Genomic DNA, 24,266 nt, shown 5'->3' with positions numbered 1-24,266 from the left:
TGTGTGTGTCGAGACAATTGAAAATGTATCCGGTTCATCGAGCAACACGCGTTAGAGCTCTTTTCTTTTGTGTCAAAGGGAGCTATCTTCAAGTTGCTGATCAGTGCGGCGGAGTGACCATGCAAACATGCAAAAAACCTAAATTAGATCCATTTACTACATGGCGCATTGATTGTCTTAATTCCGTCCCCCGCCTTCGTGTGATTGGCCGATAATCCTCGGAGCAAGCGGAATAAACTGCGTCGTCCTGCACCTCGATTTGTTAGTGGCGGCGGCGACAATGAAGGTTTTTTTTTCCGTACTTACATGAGTCCTCCTGTCCACTCTTCCGCAGTGGCAGTTCATTTTGATCTCCGAAATGGGCCGCATTTTTCCCAGGAATTCTTTTCTATTCCCATGATGTCGACAGCAATATCAGGACTTGTGTGTTAGATCCACGAAAAGCTAAAGGTGACACAATGTCCTTCAACAGCTTCGATTGATTCGAGTCAAAACTTGTTCAATTCATTAGCACAGGATCCTCGTAACTGCAGACCCGGAAGGGAAATGAAAATACCAAAGATGCAGCACCGAGTCAGAATTTCAGGTCGTGTTTTCCTAAAATATGCATCGTTCTACCTCCACAAAAGTGGAGACCTTGAGCCTGGCAACGGATGACAAAACTTCTCCGATTGAAGGAGAAAGGAAGACTTTTTGAACGCTCGGGACACGGGAACTTGCACCGCCTGGGTTGACCTTTTGGTAAGGATGAACTGAGATCCGAGGCCTGCTCGAGGTGTTATCTGGATTTTTGTCGTGATTTCCGGTTGGTTGATTGTTTTTTCTACTGAATATTATCTAATATCTGTAGGGAAGCGAAATCCCAGGTTTTGAACCCAGCTCTATTTGTCCTATTACCTTTTAGGTTTTCGACCTGCTACCATAAATGATTAATTTGCGCTGTTTGCGGAGGAAGAGGAAGGTCAATTGTGGTGAATCTGGAAGAAGTTATTTAGTATCAAGGTAGCGGGAATTGGAGGACCAACAAACAAAATTCTAACAGAAACGGCAAGTCTAGACAAATCAAGCCTCGCGTTCAAACCATTTTATCCATTCATTATTCTGTATCAAAAGCCTTATTCGGGTTGCCGGGAGAGCTTATTTGGAACGAAACAACCCATCACATCACGAGGAAAATGGGAGATGAACTGGAAGCGTGCTTTCCGTTTTGTACGAAAAAATTCTGTCTTCTTCATTACGCCACTGGATATGGTATCGCCCAACAAACATCAAATGATTCATTTCTAGCCAACTGAAGGATGTTCCTTTTATATTCTCACTTTTTCTCTGAACCTTCAACATCCCCCCCCCCACTTCTTGTTTCCACTTCGCCCACAACATGGCCCAGTACGCCCACTTACTATTCGGTTTTTGAGTATTCCTTATGTTTATCTTTCCCAGAGACAGCAAGTCACCGACTATCACAACTCATGTCAAGCTTGAAGAGCAGCCAACTGCAAAGCTCTCATCACCGACGATGCAAGCAATTTTCACATTGCCTCTATATTGGTCCTTGATGAGTCTCCATTACAGAAATCCTCTTAAGCGCAAGACGCCACCTGTCGACGACAGCAGCGCTGAACATAATGGCGCCACCGCTGTCGTCCTAGATGACGGCGATAGTGGGTCTGCAGACGGCGATGCTAACGAGCGGGACGACATTAGGAATAAGCCTCGTGGGACTAGCTCTCCTCCGCCGTTTCAGGAACGCCCAGGCGAATACGAAACCGGGCGCATAGACTGTCCATCATGTCACAAGCAGGTCGCTTTCCGGGACGAAGAGACTGGTGAGTTTTCCCTCAAGCGTTGGCAACAACATTGGGAGTCCTGGTAAGCTTATTTCTCTCAGAGTATGTGGACCATCGTTCTAAAGGTGCTTTCAGTGCTGGCCAGAATCAGGCAGACTCAAATCGCTCCCCGCCGCCCGCTCGATTTACTCATCAAACCTCCACTGCCCCTCAGAAACTAGTGGCGCAGAACATGAATTCATATCGTCCAGGAGCCGACGATCTCTTTCCTGCTATAATGGCCCATCCACCAACCAAGCGACGCCGAGCAAAGCGTACTGAAGAAGAACGAATCACATATCTCGATGCAGACCCATATGTCGCCAAGTTTGAAGCATACCGTGTATTATGTGCTAGCTGCGACAAATGGATCAGACTAAGGCCCAATTCGACCTATTGTAGTATTCCGTGGGATGCTCACAGGAAAAGCTGTTTGAGTAAGAAAATGTAAGTGGCGTACTGAACACGTTTCAATCTCTGACATATTTTGTCTATGCTTCCAGTTCCAATAAGAATACGTATGCCCTCGACGAACGCAACTCTCTATTTTCTAAGGACCCCGATGTGCGTAAATTCGACGCCGAACGCGTTCTATGTGCGGTCTGTGACCGATGGATCGCTATCAATTCCGAGGATCACTTACAGGCTGTTCAGACATGGCTCAATCATCGCGGAGACTGTGCGAAACGAGCAGCAGCAGTAGTTGGTGTCGCAGGACCTGGACCGAGCAGTAGCGGCTCTCCTCGTCCGCGTGATTTTCGCTCTAACGTCCCACCCCCTCCATCTCATATGCAAAGGCCTGGCCGTCTTCCCCATTCGCGTCCTTCGTCGCCCCCTCATCACGATATGGATCCTTACCGTCATCGCCACCAAATGCACCACCCCTATTCACAGTCTGTCGTACGTAGAGACATTCCTATGTCTGGCGATAGAGACGTTCGCACCAGAAACCATAGACCGGATGACTCGAGAGTCAAGGTAGAGTTCCGAGAGAGAGAAAATCAACAGCCCGTAAACACAGATGCAGACGCAGACGGTGATTTAGATGCAGATGCAGACGGAGACCCCGAAAGCGACCTTGATGGCAGCAACCATATTCGAGTCGTCGATCTTTCTCGTCCTCCTGGTCAAATTCACATCTCAGAGACTCATAATAACGATGAGGAACATTCGACTTCTATTGTACTTTCACACCAGGCAGGCTCCGTTGCTCCCCCACTAGACACTTCTGCCCCCTCCACCGAAGGTGGCTCACAGTCCGAACCCATTATGTATTCTCCTGCTGCTGGAATATTCCCCCCAGGCCCTGCACATGAATCCAGGCGGCGCAATGCTGAGCAGCGTGCTGCAACCTTACGTGCGGACACACTCATCAAGCATGTGGAACCGAATAGAGTTTTCTGCAGCCTGTGCGAAAAATGGGTTCAGTTGCGCCAAGACTCCAGCTTTTGCGCTTACCCGTGGTTTCAGCATCGAGGAAAATGTTTGGCACGGTAGTAAGCAAAAATAAACTTTCCTAATTATGGCATTGAAGGCTTACGCGAATCATAATATAGTCAACGACGAGCGCAGAAGGCAGCCGAGATTGAAGATATCAAAAAGAGGCGGACAACAAGTGGCACAAGTGCACAAAGCATTCATGCGCATGATCCACAGCGCTATGCTCCTCCTCCGCCATACCCTCCTCGTTCCCATCATCTTTACCATCCGTCGACCTCCCACCACCCTCATTACACGTACCCCGCACATCCTCCTCATCTAATGTATCCTCAGGGAGGTCGTCTGGTTCGAGGACCTCATCCTCACAACGGTGGTGAGGAAGATGAACTGGCATATTTCTCTGGATCGGACCAAGGCCGTAGTGACGAAGACGATATCCCCTTCAATTACCGTGGACTCTCGGCATCTGCGTCTCCTGATTCGGAGGGAAGATCAGTGTCGGTAGGATCCAGGGCGTCGCATAACGAAAGATCAGGCCTTGAGTATGCGACGGAGAATGCCGATTATGTGCATTCAAGGACACAATTGCGGGAGGAGGCTGAAAATACTGAACCCGACGCTGATTCGAACGTTGTCGATAGCAACGCTCGTCCTAATGGGGAGACTCGAGGTGAAAGTAGCGGAGACAAGATCGAAAAGGAAGTTGGCGCCGAGGGTGAGATGAATGGATCAGGGGAGGTTCGTATTCATCTGTCTGCTGCATACATTTTGCTCAGTTTGCTCATCTCATCAGAAGGCAAACAAGCAAGGCCCATCTACGAGTCAAACTCAAAGTCAGCCTTCGACACCCGGTAGTCGTCCCTCGATTTCAATGAGACATCGTCCTATCGCGCCTCGAGACACGCCCATTCTCGTACAACATCCTGATTCTCGTGCCGAAATGAACGTCAATGAGGGTCAGCACCGTCGAACTCATTCTAGTCATTCTCTTGTTCCTGTTCCTCCGCGTGTGTTAAATCAACACCACAATACTAACGGTGTATCTGGGATGTATCGCCCCTTGCAACAGCAGCGAGAAAGAGAATACATAGGAGAGTACATGGACTCACGGAACAACCGCCTCAATGCACATTCGTACGGAGGGAAATTATCTCGAGAGAAATCCGATCGAGCTCACCAAGGACACTCACAAAACCGGTCTCATGGGCCGTACGGAAATGGACCATTACCCTCGCATACATCGGGTCCTGCTTCTGGAAGAGGTGTCTTGGCTGATTTAGATTCGCATGCCGGAAGGTAAGTTTTCTGTACATGAGCTACTTGCGATGTTCTGACATATTATCCGACCTTCTAGGAAACAGTTTGTCTCACACTCGATTGCCTACCTATTCCAGACGACGTACGATTGCTCCCCGTGCTCTTCTGATGAACTTTCGATTTCCGCTTTGGTGGCGTACCTCAACGCCGCCATGCCTATGGATAAACATGAGGACTTCGATACCGCCGAAGTGGTGAGATGTGTTGGGGCACTCCGAGAGAAGGGTAGGGTTCTTTTGGAGGGCGATGTCGTTCGGAAAGTTAGGAAGGAGTGAAATGAATTTCATGTTATACACCGGAGTCGGGAATGTTTTGCTGTTTTCTTGTATATGCTCGTCCACGATTTACACCTTAAATTACGGCTTGCCATTTTCCTTGAACCTAGTCTGCTCGATGTTATGCTATACTTCATTTGGTATTGTGCATTATGTGCGCACTGCTTGCTCTATTCAATTTAGGAATTTTACCTACTCTTACGATATGTTGAACGTGTTTAATTAGTTTCAAACTGAAGGCCGTCGCAGTTCAATCTTGCTCATTACCGCATTACTTCTAAACCTGCATTGACAACAATTGCATTGCATTGTTGTCATGCTTCAGCAAGGTAATTCAAGGTAGGATTACTTGTTCCTCTTGAGTCTTCCGGTAATCTTATACCCTTGTTTGCGGCATTGTATTTTGAAAGTCCTGAAGCTGTCACGTCGACACAATGGTAGCATATTTCATATTTTGGAAAGTTCATTTATAGCGCACGATGAACGGAAAGCATGAACCAAAAGGAACGCATCATAGTTCATAGACATACAACATACCAAATATTCGGAGGCCAGCATGATGATAACGCTGTAGTGCTTCGTAGCATAGCAACGCGAGTTTAAAAAGTGATGATTATCGACAACAATCGAGCAACAATGCATTTACTCTCCTCTGGGGGCACCCCGACCAACGCCAGAAAATTGCGGCCTAAATTCACCAGGTGCACCCTCGTCTTTCTTCCTGTACTCGCCACGATCTCCACGGTCTCCACCACGAGGGGGGCGGTAGGCGCCCTCGCCTCCTTGACGGACACCAGCAGGGCGCTGGGGACGAGGAGCTTTTTTGTGGGTCGCGGGAACAATCTCATTAGGGAGGTGGAGCCTGAGCAAAATAAATGATTCATGGATTTCAGTATAATGCTGGGCAGAGAAGGCGAACGCACCATTCCCGGAGAAACTCAACGCCTTCGGGAGTCAAAGTGTAGTAGTAGTATTGCCAAGAGAATTGGGTTTTCACGAAGCCCTTTGACGTCAAGCTCTGCAGCGCCTTAATAACTTGGAGGTTAGGAACTTCAAGCTCCTCGTGCTTGGGAGCATTGAAGTCCTTCTTCGCGACCATTACGCCCTCTACCAACAATGATTGTCAGTCTCATGCAACACTCCAACTCCACTGAGTAAGCCCACCTTTGAAGAGGTTTTCGTAAATGGTGCGACGGTTATCCTTTGGAATGATCATATTGTTTTTTCTACATATGAGATCAGAAATGGCAAAGCGTTCAAAGGTAGACAGCACACGCACTTGAAGAAGGTTGTCGAGCGAGCACCGCTGGAACAGAAGAAAAGACCTGATCAGTTTCCAGTCCATCCAAGACCCAAATGATCGATCCAGCTCAACCACCGCCTTTCTCCAAACCAAATTTCTCCGGAATTCACCAATTGTCCAAGCAAGCTTAATGAATCGATTAAGGATACTCACTCGACGAGTTTTGAGGCAAAAAATCCGAGAACGGGGGTGCTTGAGGCTCTGGTGCTTGACCGATGACAGAACTTTTGCGATACGGATGGGAAAAGCTACGCCGAAATGCCGAAAAAGCCCTAACCCTAAGATATTGTTCGGCGCTTGTCAATATTACACGCAAGAGTTGATGAATTCTTTCGCTCACGACCATGAACAAGGACGAAGCTATACGGTGTCTCTCTATCGCACAGAAGCACAGAGACGCAGCTAATTACTCCTCGGCCCGGAAATTTGCCCTCAAATCTATTTCTCTTTTCGAGACACCGGAAGCCCATAAATTATTACAATCCATTGACAACGCGGAAGCTGCGTCTGCGTCTTCATCGTCCAGCGGGTACTCAGGCTCAACATCGAATGCAGCGTCAAGCTCAGCATCAGGCGCTGAGACCCACCCTTCAGCAACAGGTGCTACGCATAGACATACACAGTCGTCTAGTACGCAACCGAATGGTACCGCTGGAGGTCAGGGTGGGAAAAAGAGAGAATATACGGCGGAGCAGCATTCGATGGTCAAAAAGATTCGGGCATGTAAGATCACAGAATACTACGAGATAATGTCGTTGAAGAGAGATTGTGAGGAGGTGGAAGTTAAGAAGGCCTATCGAAAGGTATGTTTCTATCAGCGCATCCAGTCACTCGTGTTTATTCCCAATCTGCAGCTCGCACTTGCCTTGCACCCAGACAAAAACGGTGCTCCAGGAGCCGATGAAGCGTTCAAAAGTGCTTATTCCTAAACAATACCCTGGGTCGAACTGACAACTTGTGCTTCACAGTGGTATCAAAAGCATTTCAAGTCTTATCAGGTTCGTTAATAATGCAAGCTAAGGTTTTTATATTCATTCATTCATTTCCTGTTTCATAGACCCTCAAAAACGTCGTGCTTACGACGCAAGTGGTTCTGATCCTGAAGATCGTACATCACGTTCTCCAGACTTTTCGGCTAATTCTTTCGGCGGCGGAGGACAAGCATTTGAGGGTGAGATGAGTCCAGAAGATTTGTTCAATATGTTCTTTGGCGGTGGCGGGAATGCCTTCGGAGGTGGCCCCGGTAAGTCTTCCTTCCCACCTCAGAGTTAATTTTAATGTTCGATCAATGTAGTTTTCACGACAACTTTTGGTCCCGGAGGCTTCCGTACTACTCGTATGGGGAACTTTAATGGGGCTGCTAGACATCAGGAACAACAAGCCAATCAAGTTCCACGTTCAACATTCATCCAACTACTTCCACTTATAATCTTATTCGGATTTTCTATGCTATCTGCTCTTCCCAATCTTTTCGCTACACCACCAGTACCTGATCCCAATTTCTCTTTCGCCTCAACCTCAAGATATCATCTGGAAAGACATACACCAACGCGGGACGTCATTTACCACATCAATCCCGCAGAATTCATGCACCATCCTGTCCTAGGTCCCGAACTCGTACGAGACGGCGTGGATTTGAAAGCCGAGTACCAAAAGGTGAAGAAGGAGAAGGAGTCCAAGAAGAAGGAACAGACGGAAGAGAGAAAAGAGAAACCAAAGGATGATGAGGAGAAGGAAAAGACCAAAGTAAAGCGAGGTCCTCACATGACAAAATTCGAAGATGGCGTCGAGAGAGCGTACATCTCCGAAGTGTGGACCCAATGCAGACGTGGCCAGGATCGTAAAGAGCGCTTGCTTGACGCAGAAAGGGGAATATTCGGAATAGGAACTGACTGGGATAAAGTCAGAAAGATACAAAAGGAGCCAATAGAAGCTTGCGTTGAGCTGGAGCGGTTAGGTGTTGGCAGAGGACAGATGTGATATACTTATGGCATCGTGTACATAGATATTGCTCGTAAATTATGACTCTTTGCGCGTCGGAATTCATTTGGTTGTGTACATTGATAGTCGGATGATGAAGTTGGAAACGATAGAATTATAATATTTTTCCCAAAGCTCTACATGACAGGACGCGACGGGTCTAGTCATATAGCCCGGTCTAGAAACACCTGTTCCATCAACAACCTTCTTCCCTCTACTTTTGGTTCAGCTTTTCCCTCTCGAGCTTGAGATAGTATTGTTCCTGACGCTCAACTGAGGAAAAGTATTAGGATGCATGTGTCAGAAGTTTTCCGCAAGGCTACTGACCAGCTTTCAGGTGGTATCCATACCTAGAGAAACGTGTAAGGGTGGTAATTGGTTGGTAAGATAAGAATTCATACCAGTAGGAGAAAGCAGCTGCAGAGCCCAGTCCCAACGCGAGAGAAACGTCGAAGAAAAAGCGCTTTCTGAGCTTGCCAACGATGGGTGTAATCATTGTAATGGTGGTTGATGCAGGAGCAGGATTATGGGCAAAATCGGAGTCGTTTTGCCGGATATGGGCCGTTAATAACAAGTGTCAACACGGCGAGCTCACAGCGCGTGCTTCTCACTCCCCACAATCTGTGCATCATTTTGTTTCTTGTTCAAGTTGACCACGATTCCAATCTGTCTGCCTAGCTTCTTCGTCTGCTCAGCTTTTCCATCTCTACACGCCTCATCGTCGTCTAGCAAATTGACACTCTTCATCTGAATATATACCATGGAAGACCCCTCAGGCTCAGGCGGATGGCGTTTTGCTCAATGTTTTGGCGATAAAGGAGAAGTAGAGGATATAACAGAAGGTGACTAAGCTCTTCCAGTCGCGATCTTTGTGTACTGCTTCTTGTGGCGTACAGCGGACTGACTCTCGCCCCACGTTCAGCTGACATTATCTCTACGGTGGAATTTGACTCGACGGGGAATTATCTCGCTACAGGTGACAAAGGTGGTCGTGTTGTGCTCTTTGAACGGAATGAAATGGTGTGTTCGTCTTTCTGATTCCCATATTGGGCGTTCCGCTGGCATTTTCACTGATCTCGAACTCGATTACTTGAACTTCTTCCCATCCACCGCTTGATCTACGATATCGCTTATATCATTTGCACATTCGTATCGTGTGCAGAAAAAAGGCTGTGAATATAAATTCTATACAGAGTTCCAGTCGCACGAACCCGAGTTCGACTACTTGAAGTCGCTCGAAATTGAGGAGAAGATCAACAAGATCAAATGGTGTAAACGGCAAAATTCTGCACATTTTCTGCTATCAACAAATGGTGTGTCCTCTGGCTGATAATTTCTCCTCTTGACTTCTGACATAAATATCTCAGACAAAACAATAAAACTCTGGAAGGTTTTCGAAAAATCGTTACGGGTCGTATCAGAATCAAATCACCATGATGGACAGCGCCCGCTTCCGCCGCCAACGGTGAAAAGTCATCTGCGATTGCCTCGCATGGCTTTGCAGGACAACATTATCGCTGCCGTGCCTCGTAAGGTGTACTCGAATGCCCACGCCTATCATATACATTCCATCTCTGTCAATTCTGATCAAGAAACATACATATCGGCTGACGATTTGCGGATCAACCTTTGGAATCTCAACATCAGCGACCAAAGCTTCAGTACGTTCATTCGAGCTCATCGGCGCTGATATGTTACTTATTGGTGCTTTCCTGTGCTCAGATATCGTCGATATCAAGCCAGTCAACATGGAGGAGCTCACAGAAGTTATTACCGCCACAGAATTCCACCCAACGCATTGCAATCTCTTCATGTACTCTAGTTCAAAAAGTAACATCAAGCTTGCTGACATGCGGGACTCTGCCTTGTGTGACAGGCACGCCAAATGCAAGTTTGGCTTATCCTTAATCGTATATCGTTCTGTTCATATCGTACTAATCTCTTAATCGCTTTCTAGGCTTCGAAGAAGAGGAAGACCCCACTACTCGATCCTTCTTTTCCGAAATCATCTCCTCCATCTCTGACGTCAAATTCAGCCACGACGGCCGGTACATTCTTTCAAGAGACTACCTGTCTCTTAAAATTTGGGACGTTAACATGGAGAACCGGCCTGTGAAGACCATCCCTATACATGATCACCTTCGTGGTAAACTGTGCGATCTGTATGAGAATGACTGTATTTTCGACAAGTTTGAGTGTGTGTGGAGTGGAGACGATCAGTCCGTGACATCCCTTTATAATCTATCTTCTGTTATCCTAATCTCTCTTCATCATAGGAATGTCTTGACTGGGTCTTACCATAATTATTTCCGGATATATGACACGGACACTCTGAACGACGTCGTTCTACAAGCGGATAAATCAGCCTTTAAAATCAAGAAAATCGGAGGGGCTGCGCCGGGTCAGAAGTTGGGTGCGAAGAATGGTGCAAGACCAAACGGGTTGAAGGATATGATGGCACTTGACGCCTTGGATTTCAACAAGAAAATCCTCCACGCTAGCTGGCACCCGAAGGAAGCGACTATCGCCGTAAAACCGAGTCTCCTTTTTTCCGTTGATCCGTCACTTACAATAATCCGCAGATTGCAGCGACGAACAATCTGTTTTTGTATAGCGCCGCATGAAAGGAAGGCAGGTAGACCTCCCCCTCCATGGCCAAAGACCCGCCGGCGGGATAGACGAACTAAGACAGCATGCAACTCACAAAACGCTTATTCAATCGCCAGAGGACATAATGACAACACAACTTTTGTATCGTGCTTAAGGCATCTGCAGATTCTCTTCTGTTCTCGTACCTTCTACAATCCTACTAATCATCCTGTCGTTCTTCCTTATCTTCTACTGACAGTTTTACGTCCTTCTCCCCCTTGTTCTCCTCCGCTCCCTTATTGTTCATCACTTTTGCTCCTCCCCCTTTTCTGTTCCTGCGCTGCTGTCGTTTCTGTCTTGTCCTGTTTGTCTTCTTCACAATATCTTTCCTTCCGCCGCTTCCCCGCTTGTATATGAACTGTTAACTTGCGCATCCATCTCATCCTGTCCGTCTGTCTGTCGTTCACCTACCTCCTCATCACTTAATTCAACCACAACATACATTCCAAACTCCCTTTTCTCTCACACGATATTTAGGTTTTTCTCGGTAGGGAAAAAAGGGATCATAGTATACTTATGTAGACGAGAAGAGAAGTCAAACAATGAAATGTCTTTCCGCTGATGTATCATAATACACTTAATTTATTTTCAAAAGCCTCTCAGTGTTTTGAGTGGTCCAGACTAGTTATAAATTTATTCTCCGGGTAATAAGGGTTAGTTTAAAGTATATTAATGCAACCTCATGAAGTTTTCGCCACACTGATTTTCCTTTTGAAAACTTAGATAAGCTGGGCTTTGACTTGTTGCGGATCTCAGGTCTGACTCTCTTTGAACTTTGATTCCCAGTGGTCACCGCGAACTTTTTCAATAATTGAGTAGGCTGATTCATATGTTCTCCTGGCTTTTCATTCCAGATTATCAGCTCACCTCTCCACAGGTTCCCAACGAAGTACGGAGACGTAGAGATCACATTATACTCCTGGTCATCCTTTCGCTTCCTTTCGAACCGGTGGTGTTTTGTTATCCCCTTCAATATTACGATTCAATCACACGATGTTAAAACGTCGTTTTGTTCCGTGTGTATTTGACGAGGTCGAGAACGTCGAGGATTATCAACCAGGGGGTTTCCACCCTATGCGTATCGGTGACAAATTTGACAACGGGCGTTACAGGATTCTCCACAAACTTGGAAATGGGGGATCCTCTACTATTTGGCTAGCTCGTGATGAACATTCTTCCGAATCAGGTGTAGGAAAACTAGTGACTATCAAAGCCTTACGAGCTGACGCTTCCAAAATCAATTCTCCTGAACTGGTTGTTCCCACTTTAATGCCTAGCTCCGAATCTTTTGACTTTTATAGAAAGGTCGAGGACAATTTCGCTGTGAATGGGCCCAATGGCACTCATATGTTTATCGTCTATGCGTTCGCTGGTCCCAGTGTTAGAGCGATATCAAAATCCCCAGAGAATCGGCGCCTACGTGCTGATTTAGCTAGGAAGATTGCAGCGCAGGCTTCTAGCGCGTTGCAGCGCATACATCATGCAGGATTCATTCACGGGGGTGGGTATATTCCGCTCAAAGTCGTCTACGTTCTAAGTTTACAAACTGTTTTTAGACTTCACTACGTCAAATTTTCTTTTTCGTTTGACAGACGATGTCCACAAATGGTCCGATGATGAAGTTTACTTTCAACTAGAGTCTCCGGAAACGGACGCAGTACAAATGCTCAACGGTCAGCCTATAGGGCCTCAGGTGCCTTCAGAGGTTACCGAAGCTATCGATTCTTTTATATTCTTCGAAAACGACCTCCTGCAGGAGAGCATCGTTGTCGTTGACTTTGGGCAATCATATGCTGCTTCTGAACCCCCTAAGGACTACAAACCCAGGACCATGATTAACTACATGTCGCCAGAGACTCGTTTCGAAGGGCGCGTAGGTCCTGAGTCGGACGTGTGGACCTTAGGCTGTGCTATCTTCGAAATCAGAGCCGGTTTCCCGCTCTTCGATCCGTTCTTTCCCAGCGATGCAGTCATTCTCACAAAGATAGTCGGTACGCTAGGACGGTTGCCTGATCCCTGGTGGAATGTTTTCAAAAATCGACACCTGTTTGAGGAAGATGGCCGGCCTAAAACAAATGGCATAGCGGTCACCCCATCTATTCGAGAGCTTCTACAATCTATAGGTACTCGTGATGAGATCCTGGATTCTGATGGAGGCTCGATGTTTGAACAGACTGAGACAAGGATAGATGGAACTGAGGTGGACCTCTTGGTGGACCTCTTAGAAAAAATGCTGAGGTACCGGCCGGAGGATAGGATAGGAGTCGATGAGGTTGTTAACCATTCTTGGTTCAAGGTTTGAATAAAAAGGGAAGAATGAGAGTTTGCGCAGGCGGTGCATCTTTTGCAGTTTGCCAGGGTTTGATTGTGTCTGCGTCTTGCTCATCATGCGGGAGCGTCTAATCAAGCAGATTGATACATAACGGCTTAGTTGAGTTTTCATCCATCCTTGCTCATATTTCAATTCAGATCTTTACTACACTGGTAACTCTTGATTCGTAAGTGTTTCCAAGGATATTGAGATCCTTCCTTTCACTCCCTTCGAATTGATTTGAGAAGATTGTCAATTTGCCTGTAAACTTGCTAGCCTAGAAACAAAAGGATTCAAATTTCGTTATTTTACACACAATATAGAGAAACTTTGATTCGTCTATGTAGATTATCTACATTGTTATTGATGCAGACAAAGACGAATGAACAATGTTCAAGTCGTGATTCCGCGTGATATAATCTACAATCTACGATTTCGTAGTAAATGAAGTGACTTGTAAAGCTTTACCATGGACCATTGGTATCAGATTCGAGTTCGTACACCTTTACGCGCTGTTCTAACCATCCAACAGGATCCATGTCCCCCTTTTCGACATCAGGCCTTCTTCTTACCAAGTTCTTCCTCTCCATATCAATGTCCCAAGAGGAGAACCTGTCCTTCTTCTCGCCTTTCCACATTGTCAGACTGGACGCTAAATGTCGCTTGGCAGAGCGCGAAAGGTGGACTGTTTCAACTTCAGGGCGCACTGCGACCAGTTCACAAAGCCACAACACATCCTTTGCGCGTATTGTATCCAATGTAATGGTGGTCAGATTTGGCCAATGGGTATATACAATGGAGCTCTTCGATTTGGGCGTGTCCTCTGGCGAAAATAGTAGCTGAAAGAGCTCTCCCTTGTGTTTTGAAAGCACACTTGAGTCCAGTTCATTCGCTAGAACTGGTGGATGTAATGTGCTCTCTCGGCGGCTAACATCTAAGCGTTCTCTGAAGTCACCCGAGCGGGCCCTCAAAAGAGGTTTCACTTTTGCCTCTGGTTCCGGAAACAGAGACTGCGGTGGAGTATTTATAAGTTGGAGATGTCGAACTGCGGTAAGGCCCAGATAGAACGACGCATCGTGCAAGGGAACATCGAACGAATTAGGACTCGTGAATATGACCTGTTCGAGGCGCAGAGTGTGCAACTGAGTCAGTAATGAAGAATCAGGGAAGGAGTTCAAGGAATCCGGGAAGGCAAATCCCCGGATTTCAAGAGAGGTGAGGTTTGGAGGCGACATGAGCGCTAAGATGCAGGTTCCGGAGGCGAACGCCCGTCGTGCAAAACTCACTCTCAGTGAGCGTAAAGCAGGGAAAGAGATCTTTGATTGAACGGGTTTGGCTGCATGGGCCATTGGGTATAATGAAATCAGACATAGTTCTTCGAGGGCAGGCGAATTAATCGACAGGTAGCGAAAATTCGTCTCATCAGGAAGTAGATGAGATAAGTGCAGTGAAGTTAATCCATGTAACGGATACTGTATGTCAACACCGTAGACGCGCTGGTGTTTCAGGCGTGGTACAGATTTGAAAAGCATTGGAATGATGCGATCCATAGGGACAAGAAACTCGCTTATACCGAGTACGCCAAACTGAAGATGAATATGGGAGAGCTGGGGGGCCTCGAATGCTGCAAGGCGACTGCAAGTAAAAGTAACCTCACGGGCATAATAAGGTAGCTCTGTTATGAAAGATAGTCTCCGCATGCGAGGAAGATGTGGAGAAAGCACAGATAGAATGTCGCGAATTAGCTCGAACTCATCCTGAGGTTCGTCAAACAGGTCCACTGTAGGCATGATCGGAGGAATGGTGAGAGTAAGATCAAATGGACGAGGATTAGACCTTTCGAGCTGGGTCGTGGTCCGGGCAATAATTCCTTTGGGGCGAGTATGGCGTAAAGGAATTCTGACGTCCGTCCAGAGTTCTGAAGAGTGTTGGCAAATTTCTCGCCATCGCGAGCTGACACTGCAATAGGTGATCAGTGCGCGGGGCAGCTCATTTCTGCGGTCCAGCTCTATCCCGACGCCAAATATCTTGGCCATCAGCTCGTTTGGGAGGGAGTCTAGCGGGTTTACCAGTTCCAAGGTAGATCCCACTGTATTGTCCTGTTGAAAGATAGGCATCTAAATCTTTGGGGACATTTAATACAGCCGCAGGCTTTCGTTGGGCTTTGAACGCGTCAACTCGCCTGCTAGTTCAGGGTTATGCGTTGGCCACCTTGTTTGATTTATAGAATTTGGAAGCACAGCGGAAGGGCACTTCTGAGCAATGTTATTTGATGAGCGTTAGAGCGCTTGTACGATTTGCCTGCCGCAAACACCAACCAGCACATTCAAGCTTCAAGTCGCACCTAAGCTCAAGCGCTCATGGACCAGGTAAGTCACTGAGTGCCTCATCTTATCGTGCACTAATAGCGAGTGCAGGACTCTTTCAGACAACTTCTCTCTTCTGGCCCGTCACAGACTCACACTCAGCCCCGGGAATCCCTGTTCACCAAAAAAAAAAACACTTCTAAATCATCTACGTTAGCTTCCTGTGCCCCATATCATCCTCATTGTGAGAACTAAAATCCGGACTCAGAAAACCCGCCACTATCAGCTCATCGGAGCCTGCTTTCAAACCTAGGAAAGTCAAAAAGGCTGAAGGAAGGTATCGGGACCGTGCTGCTGAGCGCAGAGTTGGCGAGGGCAATGATTACGCACAGGCATGGTATCTTCATTCAGTTAGAGTTGTTGGATTAACCGGTTTGGTCAGGTAGAAGCAGTTTTGGAAGAATTCGAGAAACGTACGGCAGACCAGGACGAACATGTTGTCAGTACCAACTTTTCAATGTGCCTTGCACTTCGTTTGAATTCCAGATGTATACAGATAGACGAACAACGACGGTATTTAGGTGGTGACGGCGAGCATTCTATTTTAGTCAAAGGTCTCGACATGGCGCTCCTCCAGCAGAACAAAGCCAAGGCGGCTACGGCCACAGATGAGGACGAGTCACTTGAACAAGCCTACACTCAATCCGCCTCTGAGCCGATTGTCTCGAGCACGAAAAAACGAACTCGGGAAGAAATTATCCGAGAACTAAAGGAGCAAAGAGCTCAAAGAGGCGAATCGAATCTCGTAGAGGATCCAACCTTGAACAAGAACAAATTCAAACCAATTGGGTTCAAACCCATCGGAGGTTCCGTAGAACAGAAGAAGAACAAGAAGAAAGTTAAAGGCGATGGGGAGAGGAAGAAGAAGAGGCGGAAGGTCGAACTTTCAGCGGAAGATAAATCAGCAAAGTCTATGGCGACGGTAGAGCCTACGTCGACCACTTCTACTGTTCCCAAATCGCCTAGATTACTCGAACTAGAAGAGCTCCAACCTCCGGAAGAGTTCGACATATTTGCTGGCGTTGGTGACTACGAGGGTTTTAATGATGATGATGATGATGAAAGTGAAGGTGAAGGTGAAGAGAAAGAAAAGACGGAGGAAGTCATATCACGCTCGCTTCGTCCTGGTCAATGGTTTGTTACCGATGAGCAGACGGGAAAATCTCCCGGTTTCGCAGATGAATCACCTTTAGGCCCTACTCCTGGTCCCTCTGTCTCTCATCCGCCTCCGATTGAGGAAGCCCAAGCGAGTGATGAAGAACAGCTTACACGTCTAGTACCATTGTCCAGCTCAGCAGTCCCGTCTATCAAGGAGCTCCTTGCAATCGACGAAGCGGCTGAAGCGGCAGATAAGAAACACAAGCGGAAAAACAAGAAGAGAGGTGGAGATGGTGCCGGTTCGAAGAAGCTCGACGCGGAAGCGAAAGCTAATCGGGATTACCAACGGTTAGTAGTTGTTCCGTCGAAACTTGAAATATTCTCTAACAAACAATACAGACTAAAATCGTACACGGACAAGCGCGGTGATGAATAAAGTATCTAATTAGTGTAGATTTCACTGGCGGATTCTTGATGATTTCATTTTCGTCTAGATTTTCGATCTTGTCGCCCGGTGTCACTGTGGGGTGGGTCTCTCATCAGTTTTGTAATCGGATCAGGGAGATGGGAAACTAGTACCACGGGTTCCTCTGACAACTTCGACGAAGGTCTATTTTTCTTCACGAAATCCTTTAGGATGCAAGGTGTAGACGAACCAACTTTCTTGCATCCTTTACATGTCCGTCCATGCTGAATCATAAGCACATGCAATCCGTATTTCAACTCTGCAGGGAGCATTTTATCGAGGTGTGCTTGTGTTAGAATGCGGTCAGCGCTAGACGGGACCCAATCCAGCACTTTGCTGAGCCGGAAGATATGGGTGTCGACGGCAAATGAGTCCCGCCCTAGGCAAAACATCAACACGCAAGAAGCAGTCTTGGGTCCTACGCCATCGTAAGATGTTAATTCTTTCATGATATCTTCATCGGAAAGCTGCTTCCCGTCCTTCCCCGTCTCGGCAAGATGCTGTAGGGAAAATTCACCATGTCGTTCCTCTACGGACTTCAAGAGGTTTTCAATAGTGGCTGCTTTCTTGTTTGCAAGCCCTCCATGTCGGATGGCTTCCACTACGGCTTCTCTCGGAGACGAGGCGATTGCCGCAAAATTGTTCCGACCAAACGCCACATCTAGGCTGGATTTCGCCCTAGACGAATTCTTTCCAGATGTGTTTTGGGACAAGATGGTCCCAATGAGTGAATCAATGACATTAGGAACGTTTCCACACGTGGCCGCAGAATTACTAGTTAATTTCGGAATCATACGAGTTGATGCATACTGTGGATGGGCTTTGGAAAGAATATTGAAGACTGCGACAGCCTCGGAAGGCGTAGGATGAGGAAAATTTAGGAAAGGTGATTCAGAAGTGTATGTTTCAAGTAATCTTCGTTTCTTCGCACGATGGGGAGATTCCGGGATAGACTGTGATTTGATCATAGCAGTTGATTGGTGGTAAGTTATATCTAAGGAGGGGGAACTACTGCGTTTCATGTTGCTGATAATCGTTGAAGTAGCTTTCTGAAGGTTTCTGCTAGTGGTCGACTTGAGAGACTTGAAATTTAGTGTCACGGCGTGGTATAGTTCACGTGTCTTCTTGATTTGTGACATCAGTCACCCATTCATGTTCTGCGCTAAATTTCACCTCGAGGCTCAACCCGCCTCGTGCTGTTTTCTCACTAGCAAGGACTCTTTTTGAAGGCCACAGTACGCGCTTCTCTTCCTTCTCTACCACGGGATACTGAAACCTGATCCACGTTTTTCATGAATTCACATAAATAGTGTCTTGTCAGCGGTTCGTAACCGGCGGTCAAATCCTGACACTATACTTAGGCTCAAAGCTTAAAGACTTTATAAAACATTGCCTGCCTCACTCATTACCTCGTAATGGCTTATGGTACAAAGGGAGTTATTTCCGTTCATCACCAGCTTTCGTCATACCAAGGGTGCCCGTAACAATTCCGGACAAAGCCAGAGCAATCCACGTTCGATCTGAACTAAGAAGCTCAACATATTACCACGGACCTTCCCCAATACCATAGCACCGGTCATCTTTTTCGCGAGCGCATTTATCCGATACATCTAAGATATACAGGTTGTTTGTTTAACGGTTTCTTTGAAACTATACTGTAGCTTGGCTAAGATGGGCTCCAAGCCAGAAGCTGAGAATCGCAATTACTTTCATCCCATTAGTGATAACTGACAAAGACTGACCAATGATTGTGTTTTCGAGGATACCGGTGCCGGTATGGACAGATTCTACTTCATTTTCCCGAACTTTTCAGCACTTGGATCGCCTACTAAGGCTGCTATCACTCTCGTACGGACTTCACCGTTGTTGTCGGTCAAACCATCGCATTTTCTGCACGTACCCTGCGCCTCCTGTCTATTTCACAAATAGTGCTATCTTTGGCTGAATATGGTGCGCCTTGTTTTCAAGTTAATTATCAAGATATATCGAAGATAGGTTCAGCGCTGATTGTCCGTTTCATCCATTCAGCCGAAGAGCTTCGAATGGATCAAGATTCTCTATGAAACCGCCAAAGGCCTCTGAAATACATCCTGAGATACGTCTCGATACATCCGGCTGGTAATGGGCCATTGCGTCAATGTTGCGACTCAGGTAAAGTTGAATTCTCGCAAAGAGATGATCGACGACAGGGGGACCAGCTTACCGGGACAGTCCCACGTTGGACAACAATGTATTCTAATACTGTCAATGCTGTTTAGTGTACTTAGAGACCATCGATGCGGTTAAACAGAGGTGGGGTTGTGTAATAACCATAACAGTCAACATTTTTATGTAAGAGGCCGACGCTCACGACTGGATGTACAATTGGTCGGTCATCTGGGTCACAATCGCGGTGCACACTGCCTAGCATTCAATTACTAGATGATGGGAAGGATGATGGAGGGAACAAGGATATACCATATAATCTATTGCATAGATCTTGCTGTGTCCAAAGGATCATCAAGGAACGGTATGTAAATCCCCAAGTAACCAACTCGGGAATGCAATTGAGATATTGCAGACGTCCCCCGCCGTACGAGCGTATATGCAATCTCCCGTATCCTCACGAATGGATGGATATATCTTCCGGCACAAGCTGCAGCCTTGATTCACGATGGAATTAGCCTGCATAGGTGAACAGATCAAGAACTTCCTGCTGCTCTCTCCCAAGAAGTGCGGAGAATTCCATTTGCCGGAGTGGCCAAATAAGGACTCAGTCTATCAGACTAGCTCCGTGAAGAACGAAGACCATCGTAAGTGAATTCCACGTGGTAAAACACCGGCCCTGACTTCCACGAATTCTTTGACTTCAAACACAACCATTTTGTTGGTTCTCTGAAATCTGGTTGAGTCATGGTGTCATAAGTACTTGAATGCTCTGCATATATAAGAAGCCTCCATATGTTCAATTTTCACAAAATTTCTGAGCCCCACCTTTCCAGTGCGTCTAGTGTTTGAATCAATTTCCGACATGGATGCTTCTACATCGACTACACCAATCAAAGCCAAAACACCCAGGAATCAAAATAGAGCTAAAGCATGCAGCCATTGCAGGTATGATTGATGTCCTGGAATTACTTGATGTGGAAATCTAACGCACCATCAATCTTCCAGAAAAAGAAAGACCGTATGCCCTCGAATATTTAAAGTTCTACGAAACTTACTGATGTGTCTTCCTATAGAAATGCGATGGTAAACGGCCCATCTGCACTCAATGTCATGCTCGTAGCAAACCAGGTTTTGAGCTCGTATGCGAGTATCCAATGGTCGGTCAAACGCGCAAACGAACTTTAGAGGAAAGCATTTCGACTCTTGAGAGGAGGATACGCGAGCTTGAAAGGGCTGAATCCGATGAAGATGTCGTCAGGCTTTACGATCCCTCTAATTATCCTTCCACACGTTCTTCGCCTTTTGGCACGAGTTCAAACTCTCCGTCTAGTAGCAGCAGTCTCCTGCTAGATGCATCACCAGAACCTAGTCTATTCACCACGGCATTTCAAGAGGTATGTCGAATATGTGTTTATGGGGAAAGCGTTTCAATGCTCAATTCCTTGTATTCAGGAAATTCCAATTGCTCTGGGCCAGCAACTGTAAGTTTTCACACTTCCCTTCTCTCGAATTTTTCTGATTTAAAACCGTGGTTCGAACAATTCTTCAGACTGCAAGCATTTATTCCACATGCTAAATCCTTTGGCTTTTTCTTAAACCTCCGCCGTTTTATATCAGAAACAACTCTTCCGTTGACCCTAGGAGACTATTCCCGACCATGTCCAGGTCTAATCTGTGCAGCCTATCTCATAGGTCTCCATTTGTCTGGAGCTACTGAAGACGAAGAATCCGCATTTCTCTCGCGGGCCCTTCTTCATGTCAGTAACGTGCTATCTTCTAGCCACCCCCTTCGCCTTATCCATGGTACCCAAGCTGAGATCCTTCTCAGTACGTACTTTTTCCGTACGGGGAGAATACTCGAAGGGAAATACCATCTTTCGGCCGCGGTGAGCTTAGCGACATGTGCCAATCTGCATAAATTACGGTCAGGTCTGAGCATGGGACCCTTTGTACCCAGTGTGATGTGCATGGATGGACATTCGCTCCCTGATCCGAAAGATTTTATTGAAGAAGGGGAAAGAATAAATGCCTTTTGGACGGTGTTCACGATGTGTAATTGTTGGGGAGTGGGGGTTGGAGGATTTTCAAGTATGATGTTCGAATCCTACGGATCTCGCATTGATACGCCATGGCCATTGGATATGGAAGACTATGAAGAGGCAGGTGAATTGATTTAAGAGTGTCTTCTTATACTTATTGACATTGTTTCAACTTTAGAATCGAATACCTGCAAATTATGTCGGGGCGTCGACAGTTCGCAAGTTCCTTGCTCAAACTCCTCTACAACCTCTCCGACTCTATGGACCGTCTAATATGGCTTTGTTCTCCCAAGCCTCAGTGCTTTTGGAACGAGCAGCGGGCTTGGGGAGCTCATATACGAATGGTCAGTGCATCAGGATGTTGAGCTGTGTTTTTATTATAACTGATTTGTGACGTTTCCAGAACTACATTCTGATGAGCATATTCGATATATGAAAACATTCACTTCTTTCGATGCTCTTATTGATTCTTTCACTTCCTCACTTCCTTCATTTTCTCAAACGTACATCTCTTCCCCGGATTTCGTGACCGTGTGGGCAACGCATTTGATATGTCGAGCCGCAACTATCAAGCTACATAACGTTTTCACTGCCTCAAATGCCTTCTCCCGTAAGAAGGTCCTCGAATGTGCGGAGAGATGCGTCATGCTGGGCCGAGGAATGGATTTGACTAGTGTTGAAGTCAATCCCATCTTCGGGCTGCTTTGGATGATTACAGGAGAGGCTATCATCAACGAAATTTCGAGACTAGACGATCTAAATAGACAGACGATGTCATTGCCAAACTGGGTATTGGAAGAAGCGACAATTTTAGGGAGGGTAGAGATGGTTGCGTTACTAGAGGAGTTATTTCTGACCATGGAGTTATTTGGTAACAGATCCGGATCCAAAATCATTGGTATGAACAGTTTTCACTCGCCGTCTGCCACATGCTCATCCTATTCCCTCTACTTATAGCGTATCAGGTTAATTCGCTACGAGAGCACTACCGCTCGAATTGTATATGATCAATGCGCAGCTTCGCTGTAGATAATTAAATGTACAAATACCTATTATTTCATTTCCGGAGATACATACTATGTTCACTGTAATAGCTAAACTTATGTATTAATACTAAGATCTACGTTTTATGACACGTTCTGTGAGTGCCTCAAGCGCAGCTCGAGCCTCACTCTCCGGCAGAACTTGCAGTACCTCGCGCGCTTGGGTGGCATAACCTACAGCCAACGCACGCGTACGCTCAACCCCTGCTGACTTTCTCACAAGGCGTCGTGCAAGTTCCACGTCGCCTGCTTCGCCGAACTTGCGTTCAATCAGTGGCCCCATCTCCGGATGCTCTTCCCAGGCATACAAGGCAGGCCCTGTAGCCAGACCAAGTTGTAGATCAGCACCTCCAGGTTTACCTAGAGTATCCTCAGCAGCCTCGTAGTCAAGCACATCGTCAACTAGCTGAAACGCGATGCCGATGTTACGACCATACGCGTAAGCAACTTCTTTGTAGACCTCGCCATCTGCACAACCACCAAGCACCACCGCACTTCGAGCACCTTTTGCCATGAGACTAGCAGTCTTCATGTACGTTTTTTGAAGGTATAACGTCCACGCATTTTTTGCTACTTGGGAAGAGGGTACAGCTTCACCGTCAGGGGACTCGACATCTTGCATCTGCAATATCTCGCCTTCAACAAGATTTGCAATGACACTGGCTATGAGCTGAATGACCTCAGGATCTCCGAGGCGTGCAAGGGCAGCACTAGCTCTTCCAAGGACAAAATTTCCACCCAAAACCGCGAATTTGTTACCGAAAGCTTCCGGAGCGGAAAGACTTCCTCGACGAAGAGGAGATTCGTCTATGACATCGTCGTGTAAGAGGGATGCTGCGTGTACCATTTCTACAATTTGAGCTAGTCGCATTTGTGTGGGTAAAACAGAGGCTGGGGAAGTAAGTATGCGCTCTGTGGAGGAAGATATGGATAATGGTGGCTGAGGAAGTGTTGGGGGAGTTGGAGGTATTGATAATGAATGTAACGGGTCATAGAAGCTCGTTTTCTCCTGTATATCTGGATTCCAGTCGTTGAGAACATTCGCTCTCGACAATGGTTCGTCAAGGTTTTCTGCGCGTCCGCCAGGCCGAGGCTGCTCGGAAGCCCATTTCTTTAGAGGCCAATTCTTTCCTAAGCCATTTGTTGCTTGAGCGAAAAGGAGAACGATAAGAGGGCGCAGCTGCTTTGACGGTCTGAGGAAATAATAGCTCGTGATTTCATTGAGCCCAGGATGTGCGGATCCCAATAAACGTACGAGGTCGGTTCTGATTCGTGATAATTCTGGTGCAACGAGTGCGAATGGATCTGGGGACGAAGGCGTAGTGCTATGAGCGTTGGTTGTAGAAGAAGCCAAAGAAAGGAACCGCCAGTGATTCTGTAGGGAGGGGACGCGCCCAAATCTTGAACATAGTATATAACATCCTCGCATTCCGCGACAAAGATGCGTATTTCAGATTCACGTGCTCAATATCTTTACAGAATTCAAATTCTCTGCCAGTACTAGCGCTAGTTCATACCATAGTCATACCATAGTCAACAGACCGGAATCACAGTTTTTATTCCTTTTTGAGTTCTTTCTTCTCTGTCATCACAGCTCGGAAATTCCGGGAGGAAGAAGACGCCAGGATCAACCGAAGTAGAGGGAGGCCTGTTACCTACCTCGGATTTCAATGATCTCTCAGAAGAGCTCAGAAGGAATGGCATAGTCCCCTTGTCTACGTTCTCGTCTAAATTTATTCTTTCCATCACTTGAAACTTATGGCGTACCCATTGTGTATGCCACAGGACCTCCGCGGAAGTCTTGCGAAACGGTTTCTTGACGCTCTCAAACGTGTACCAAGTACTTTGCCTCGATCTTCGAATTGAAAAGCACCGAGGACATTTTTAAACCTTCGGCACTGAGTTTCCTCCAAGTTTATATCTTCCTCGGTGATATCTTCTATGATTCCATACTTATAGTAAACATTCGTCCAATCCCCAACTCCGTGGTCTCTTCTTTTGGACA

General features: G+C 46.6%; 11 protein-coding genes across 11 annotated transcripts; 6 read left to right on the top strand and 5 right to left on the bottom strand.

Annotated features, from left to right (window-relative positions):
- Positions 1 to 1,378: 1,378 nt before the first annotated feature.
- Positions 1,379 to 4,858, top strand: C8R40DRAFT_1212116 (uncharacterized protein; the record flags this gene model as incomplete). The annotated part of the gene is made up of 7 exons (XM_046233200.1): positions 1,379 to 1,386; positions 1,441 to 1,826; positions 1,913 to 2,273; positions 2,330 to 3,322; positions 3,383 to 4,004; positions 4,063 to 4,562; positions 4,621 to 4,858. The coding sequence occupies 7 exons, from the start codon at positions 1,379 to 1,381 to the stop codon at positions 4,856 to 4,858; spliced, it is 3,108 nt and encodes a 1,035-aa protein (XP_046081758.1).
- A 642-nt stretch (positions 4,859 to 5,500) lies between these two features.
- On the bottom strand, positions 5,501 to 6,074 carry C8R40DRAFT_1163116 (Plectin/S10 domain-containing protein; the record flags this gene model as incomplete). The annotated part of the gene is made up of 3 exons (XM_046230336.1): positions 5,501 to 5,720; positions 5,782 to 5,965; positions 6,023 to 6,074. 3 exons carry the CDS (start codon positions 6,072 to 6,074, stop codon positions 5,501 to 5,503), a joined length of 456 nt encoding a protein of 151 aa, XP_046081757.1.
- A 431-nt stretch (positions 6,075 to 6,505) lies between these two features.
- On the top strand, positions 6,506 to 8,141 carry C8R40DRAFT_1163115 (uncharacterized protein; the record flags this gene model as incomplete). The annotated part of the gene is made up of 5 exons (XM_046230335.1): positions 6,506 to 6,964; positions 7,016 to 7,076; positions 7,130 to 7,159; positions 7,219 to 7,404; positions 7,456 to 8,141. 5 exons carry the CDS (start codon positions 6,506 to 6,508, stop codon positions 8,139 to 8,141), a joined length of 1,422 nt encoding a protein of 473 aa, XP_046081756.1.
- Positions 8,142 to 8,270: 129 nt separating this feature from the next.
- On the bottom strand, positions 8,271 to 8,712 carry C8R40DRAFT_637644 (uncharacterized protein). The gene is made up of 2 exons (XM_046235733.1): positions 8,469 to 8,712; positions 8,271 to 8,414 (listed from the first exon to the last, which is right to left on the bottom strand). The coding sequence occupies exons 1-2, from the start codon at positions 8,635 to 8,637 to the stop codon at positions 8,356 to 8,358; spliced, it is 228 nt and encodes a 75-aa protein (XP_046081755.1). The 5' UTR covers positions 8,638 to 8,712; the 3' UTR covers positions 8,271 to 8,355.
- Positions 8,713 to 8,901: 189 nt separating this feature from the next.
- C8R40DRAFT_1163114 (WD40-repeat-containing domain protein) lies at positions 8,902 to 10,765 on the top strand (the record flags this gene model as incomplete). Its single annotated transcript, XM_046230334.1, has 8 exons — positions 8,902 to 8,983; positions 9,064 to 9,161; positions 9,304 to 9,454; positions 9,509 to 9,802; positions 9,864 to 10,010; positions 10,099 to 10,360; positions 10,418 to 10,670; positions 10,724 to 10,765. The coding sequence occupies 8 exons, from the start codon at positions 8,902 to 8,904 to the stop codon at positions 10,763 to 10,765; spliced, it is 1,329 nt and encodes a 442-aa protein (XP_046081754.1).
- An 817-nt stretch (positions 10,766 to 11,582) lies between these two features.
- C8R40DRAFT_1125812 (kinase-like domain-containing protein) lies at positions 11,583 to 13,497 on the top strand. The gene is made up of 3 exons (XM_046228999.1): positions 11,583 to 11,605; positions 11,653 to 12,291; positions 12,347 to 13,497. The coding sequence occupies exons 2-3, from the start codon at positions 11,784 to 11,786 to the stop codon at positions 13,090 to 13,092; spliced, it is 1,254 nt and encodes a 417-aa protein (XP_046081753.1). The 5' UTR covers positions 11,583 to 11,605; positions 11,653 to 11,783; the 3' UTR covers positions 13,093 to 13,497.
- Positions 13,498 to 15,403, bottom strand: C8R40DRAFT_1125811 (uncharacterized protein). Its single transcript, XM_046228998.1, has 2 exons — positions 15,284 to 15,403; positions 13,498 to 15,224 (listed from the first exon to the last, which is right to left on the bottom strand). The coding sequence occupies exon 2, from the start codon at positions 15,216 to 15,218 to the stop codon at positions 13,566 to 13,568; it is 1,653 nt and encodes a 550-aa protein (XP_046081752.1). The 5' UTR covers positions 15,219 to 15,224; positions 15,284 to 15,403; the 3' UTR covers positions 13,498 to 13,565.
- C8R40DRAFT_636992 (uncharacterized protein) lies at positions 15,399 to 17,268 on the top strand. The gene is made up of 7 exons (XM_046235730.1): positions 15,399 to 15,470; positions 15,519 to 15,619; positions 15,676 to 15,799; positions 15,850 to 15,906; positions 15,964 to 16,913; positions 16,965 to 17,002; positions 17,060 to 17,268. Exons 1-6 carry the CDS (start codon positions 15,462 to 15,464, stop codon positions 16,999 to 17,001), a joined length of 1,278 nt encoding a protein of 425 aa, XP_046081751.1. The 5' UTR covers positions 15,399 to 15,461; the 3' UTR covers position 17,002; positions 17,060 to 17,268.
- On the bottom strand, positions 17,024 to 18,502 carry C8R40DRAFT_637424 (DNA glycosylase). The gene is made up of 2 exons (XM_046235732.1): positions 18,326 to 18,502; positions 17,024 to 18,266 (listed from the first exon to the last, which is right to left on the bottom strand). Exon 2 carries the CDS (start codon positions 18,168 to 18,170, stop codon positions 17,046 to 17,048), a length of 1,125 nt encoding a protein of 374 aa, XP_046081750.1. The 5' UTR covers positions 18,171 to 18,266; positions 18,326 to 18,502; the 3' UTR covers positions 17,024 to 17,045.
- A 1,046-nt stretch (positions 18,503 to 19,548) lies between these two features.
- C8R40DRAFT_636927 (uncharacterized protein) lies at positions 19,549 to 22,278 on the top strand. Its single transcript, XM_046235729.1, has 8 exons — positions 19,549 to 20,124; positions 20,185 to 20,197; positions 20,253 to 20,573; positions 20,632 to 20,660; positions 20,729 to 21,338; positions 21,397 to 21,562; positions 21,622 to 22,116; positions 22,176 to 22,278. Exons 1-8 carry the CDS (start codon positions 20,042 to 20,044, stop codon positions 22,223 to 22,225), a joined length of 1,767 nt encoding a protein of 588 aa, XP_046081749.1. The 5' UTR covers positions 19,549 to 20,041; the 3' UTR covers positions 22,226 to 22,278.
- A 51-nt stretch (positions 22,279 to 22,329) lies between these two features.
- On the bottom strand, positions 22,330 to 23,726 carry C8R40DRAFT_1125765 (isoprenoid synthase domain-containing protein; the record flags this gene model as incomplete). Its single annotated transcript, XM_046228996.1, has 1 exon — positions 22,330 to 23,726. Exon 1 carries the CDS (start codon positions 23,688 to 23,690, stop codon positions 22,332 to 22,334), a length of 1,359 nt encoding a protein of 452 aa, XP_046081748.1. The 5' UTR covers positions 23,691 to 23,726.
- Positions 23,727 to 24,266: the final 540 nt, after the last annotated feature.

The sequence above is a fragment of the Lentinula edodes genome, assembly GCF_021015755.1.
Source record: "Lentinula edodes strain Le(Bin) 0899 ss11 chromosome Unknown C8R40scaffold_43, whole genome shotgun sequence".
Taxonomy (NCBI): Eukaryota; Fungi; Basidiomycota; class Agaricomycetes; order Agaricales; family Omphalotaceae; genus Lentinula; species Lentinula edodes.
The sequence above is the reverse complement of the archived record's forward strand: the minus strand, read 5'-3'. Positions and strand labels throughout refer to the sequence as shown.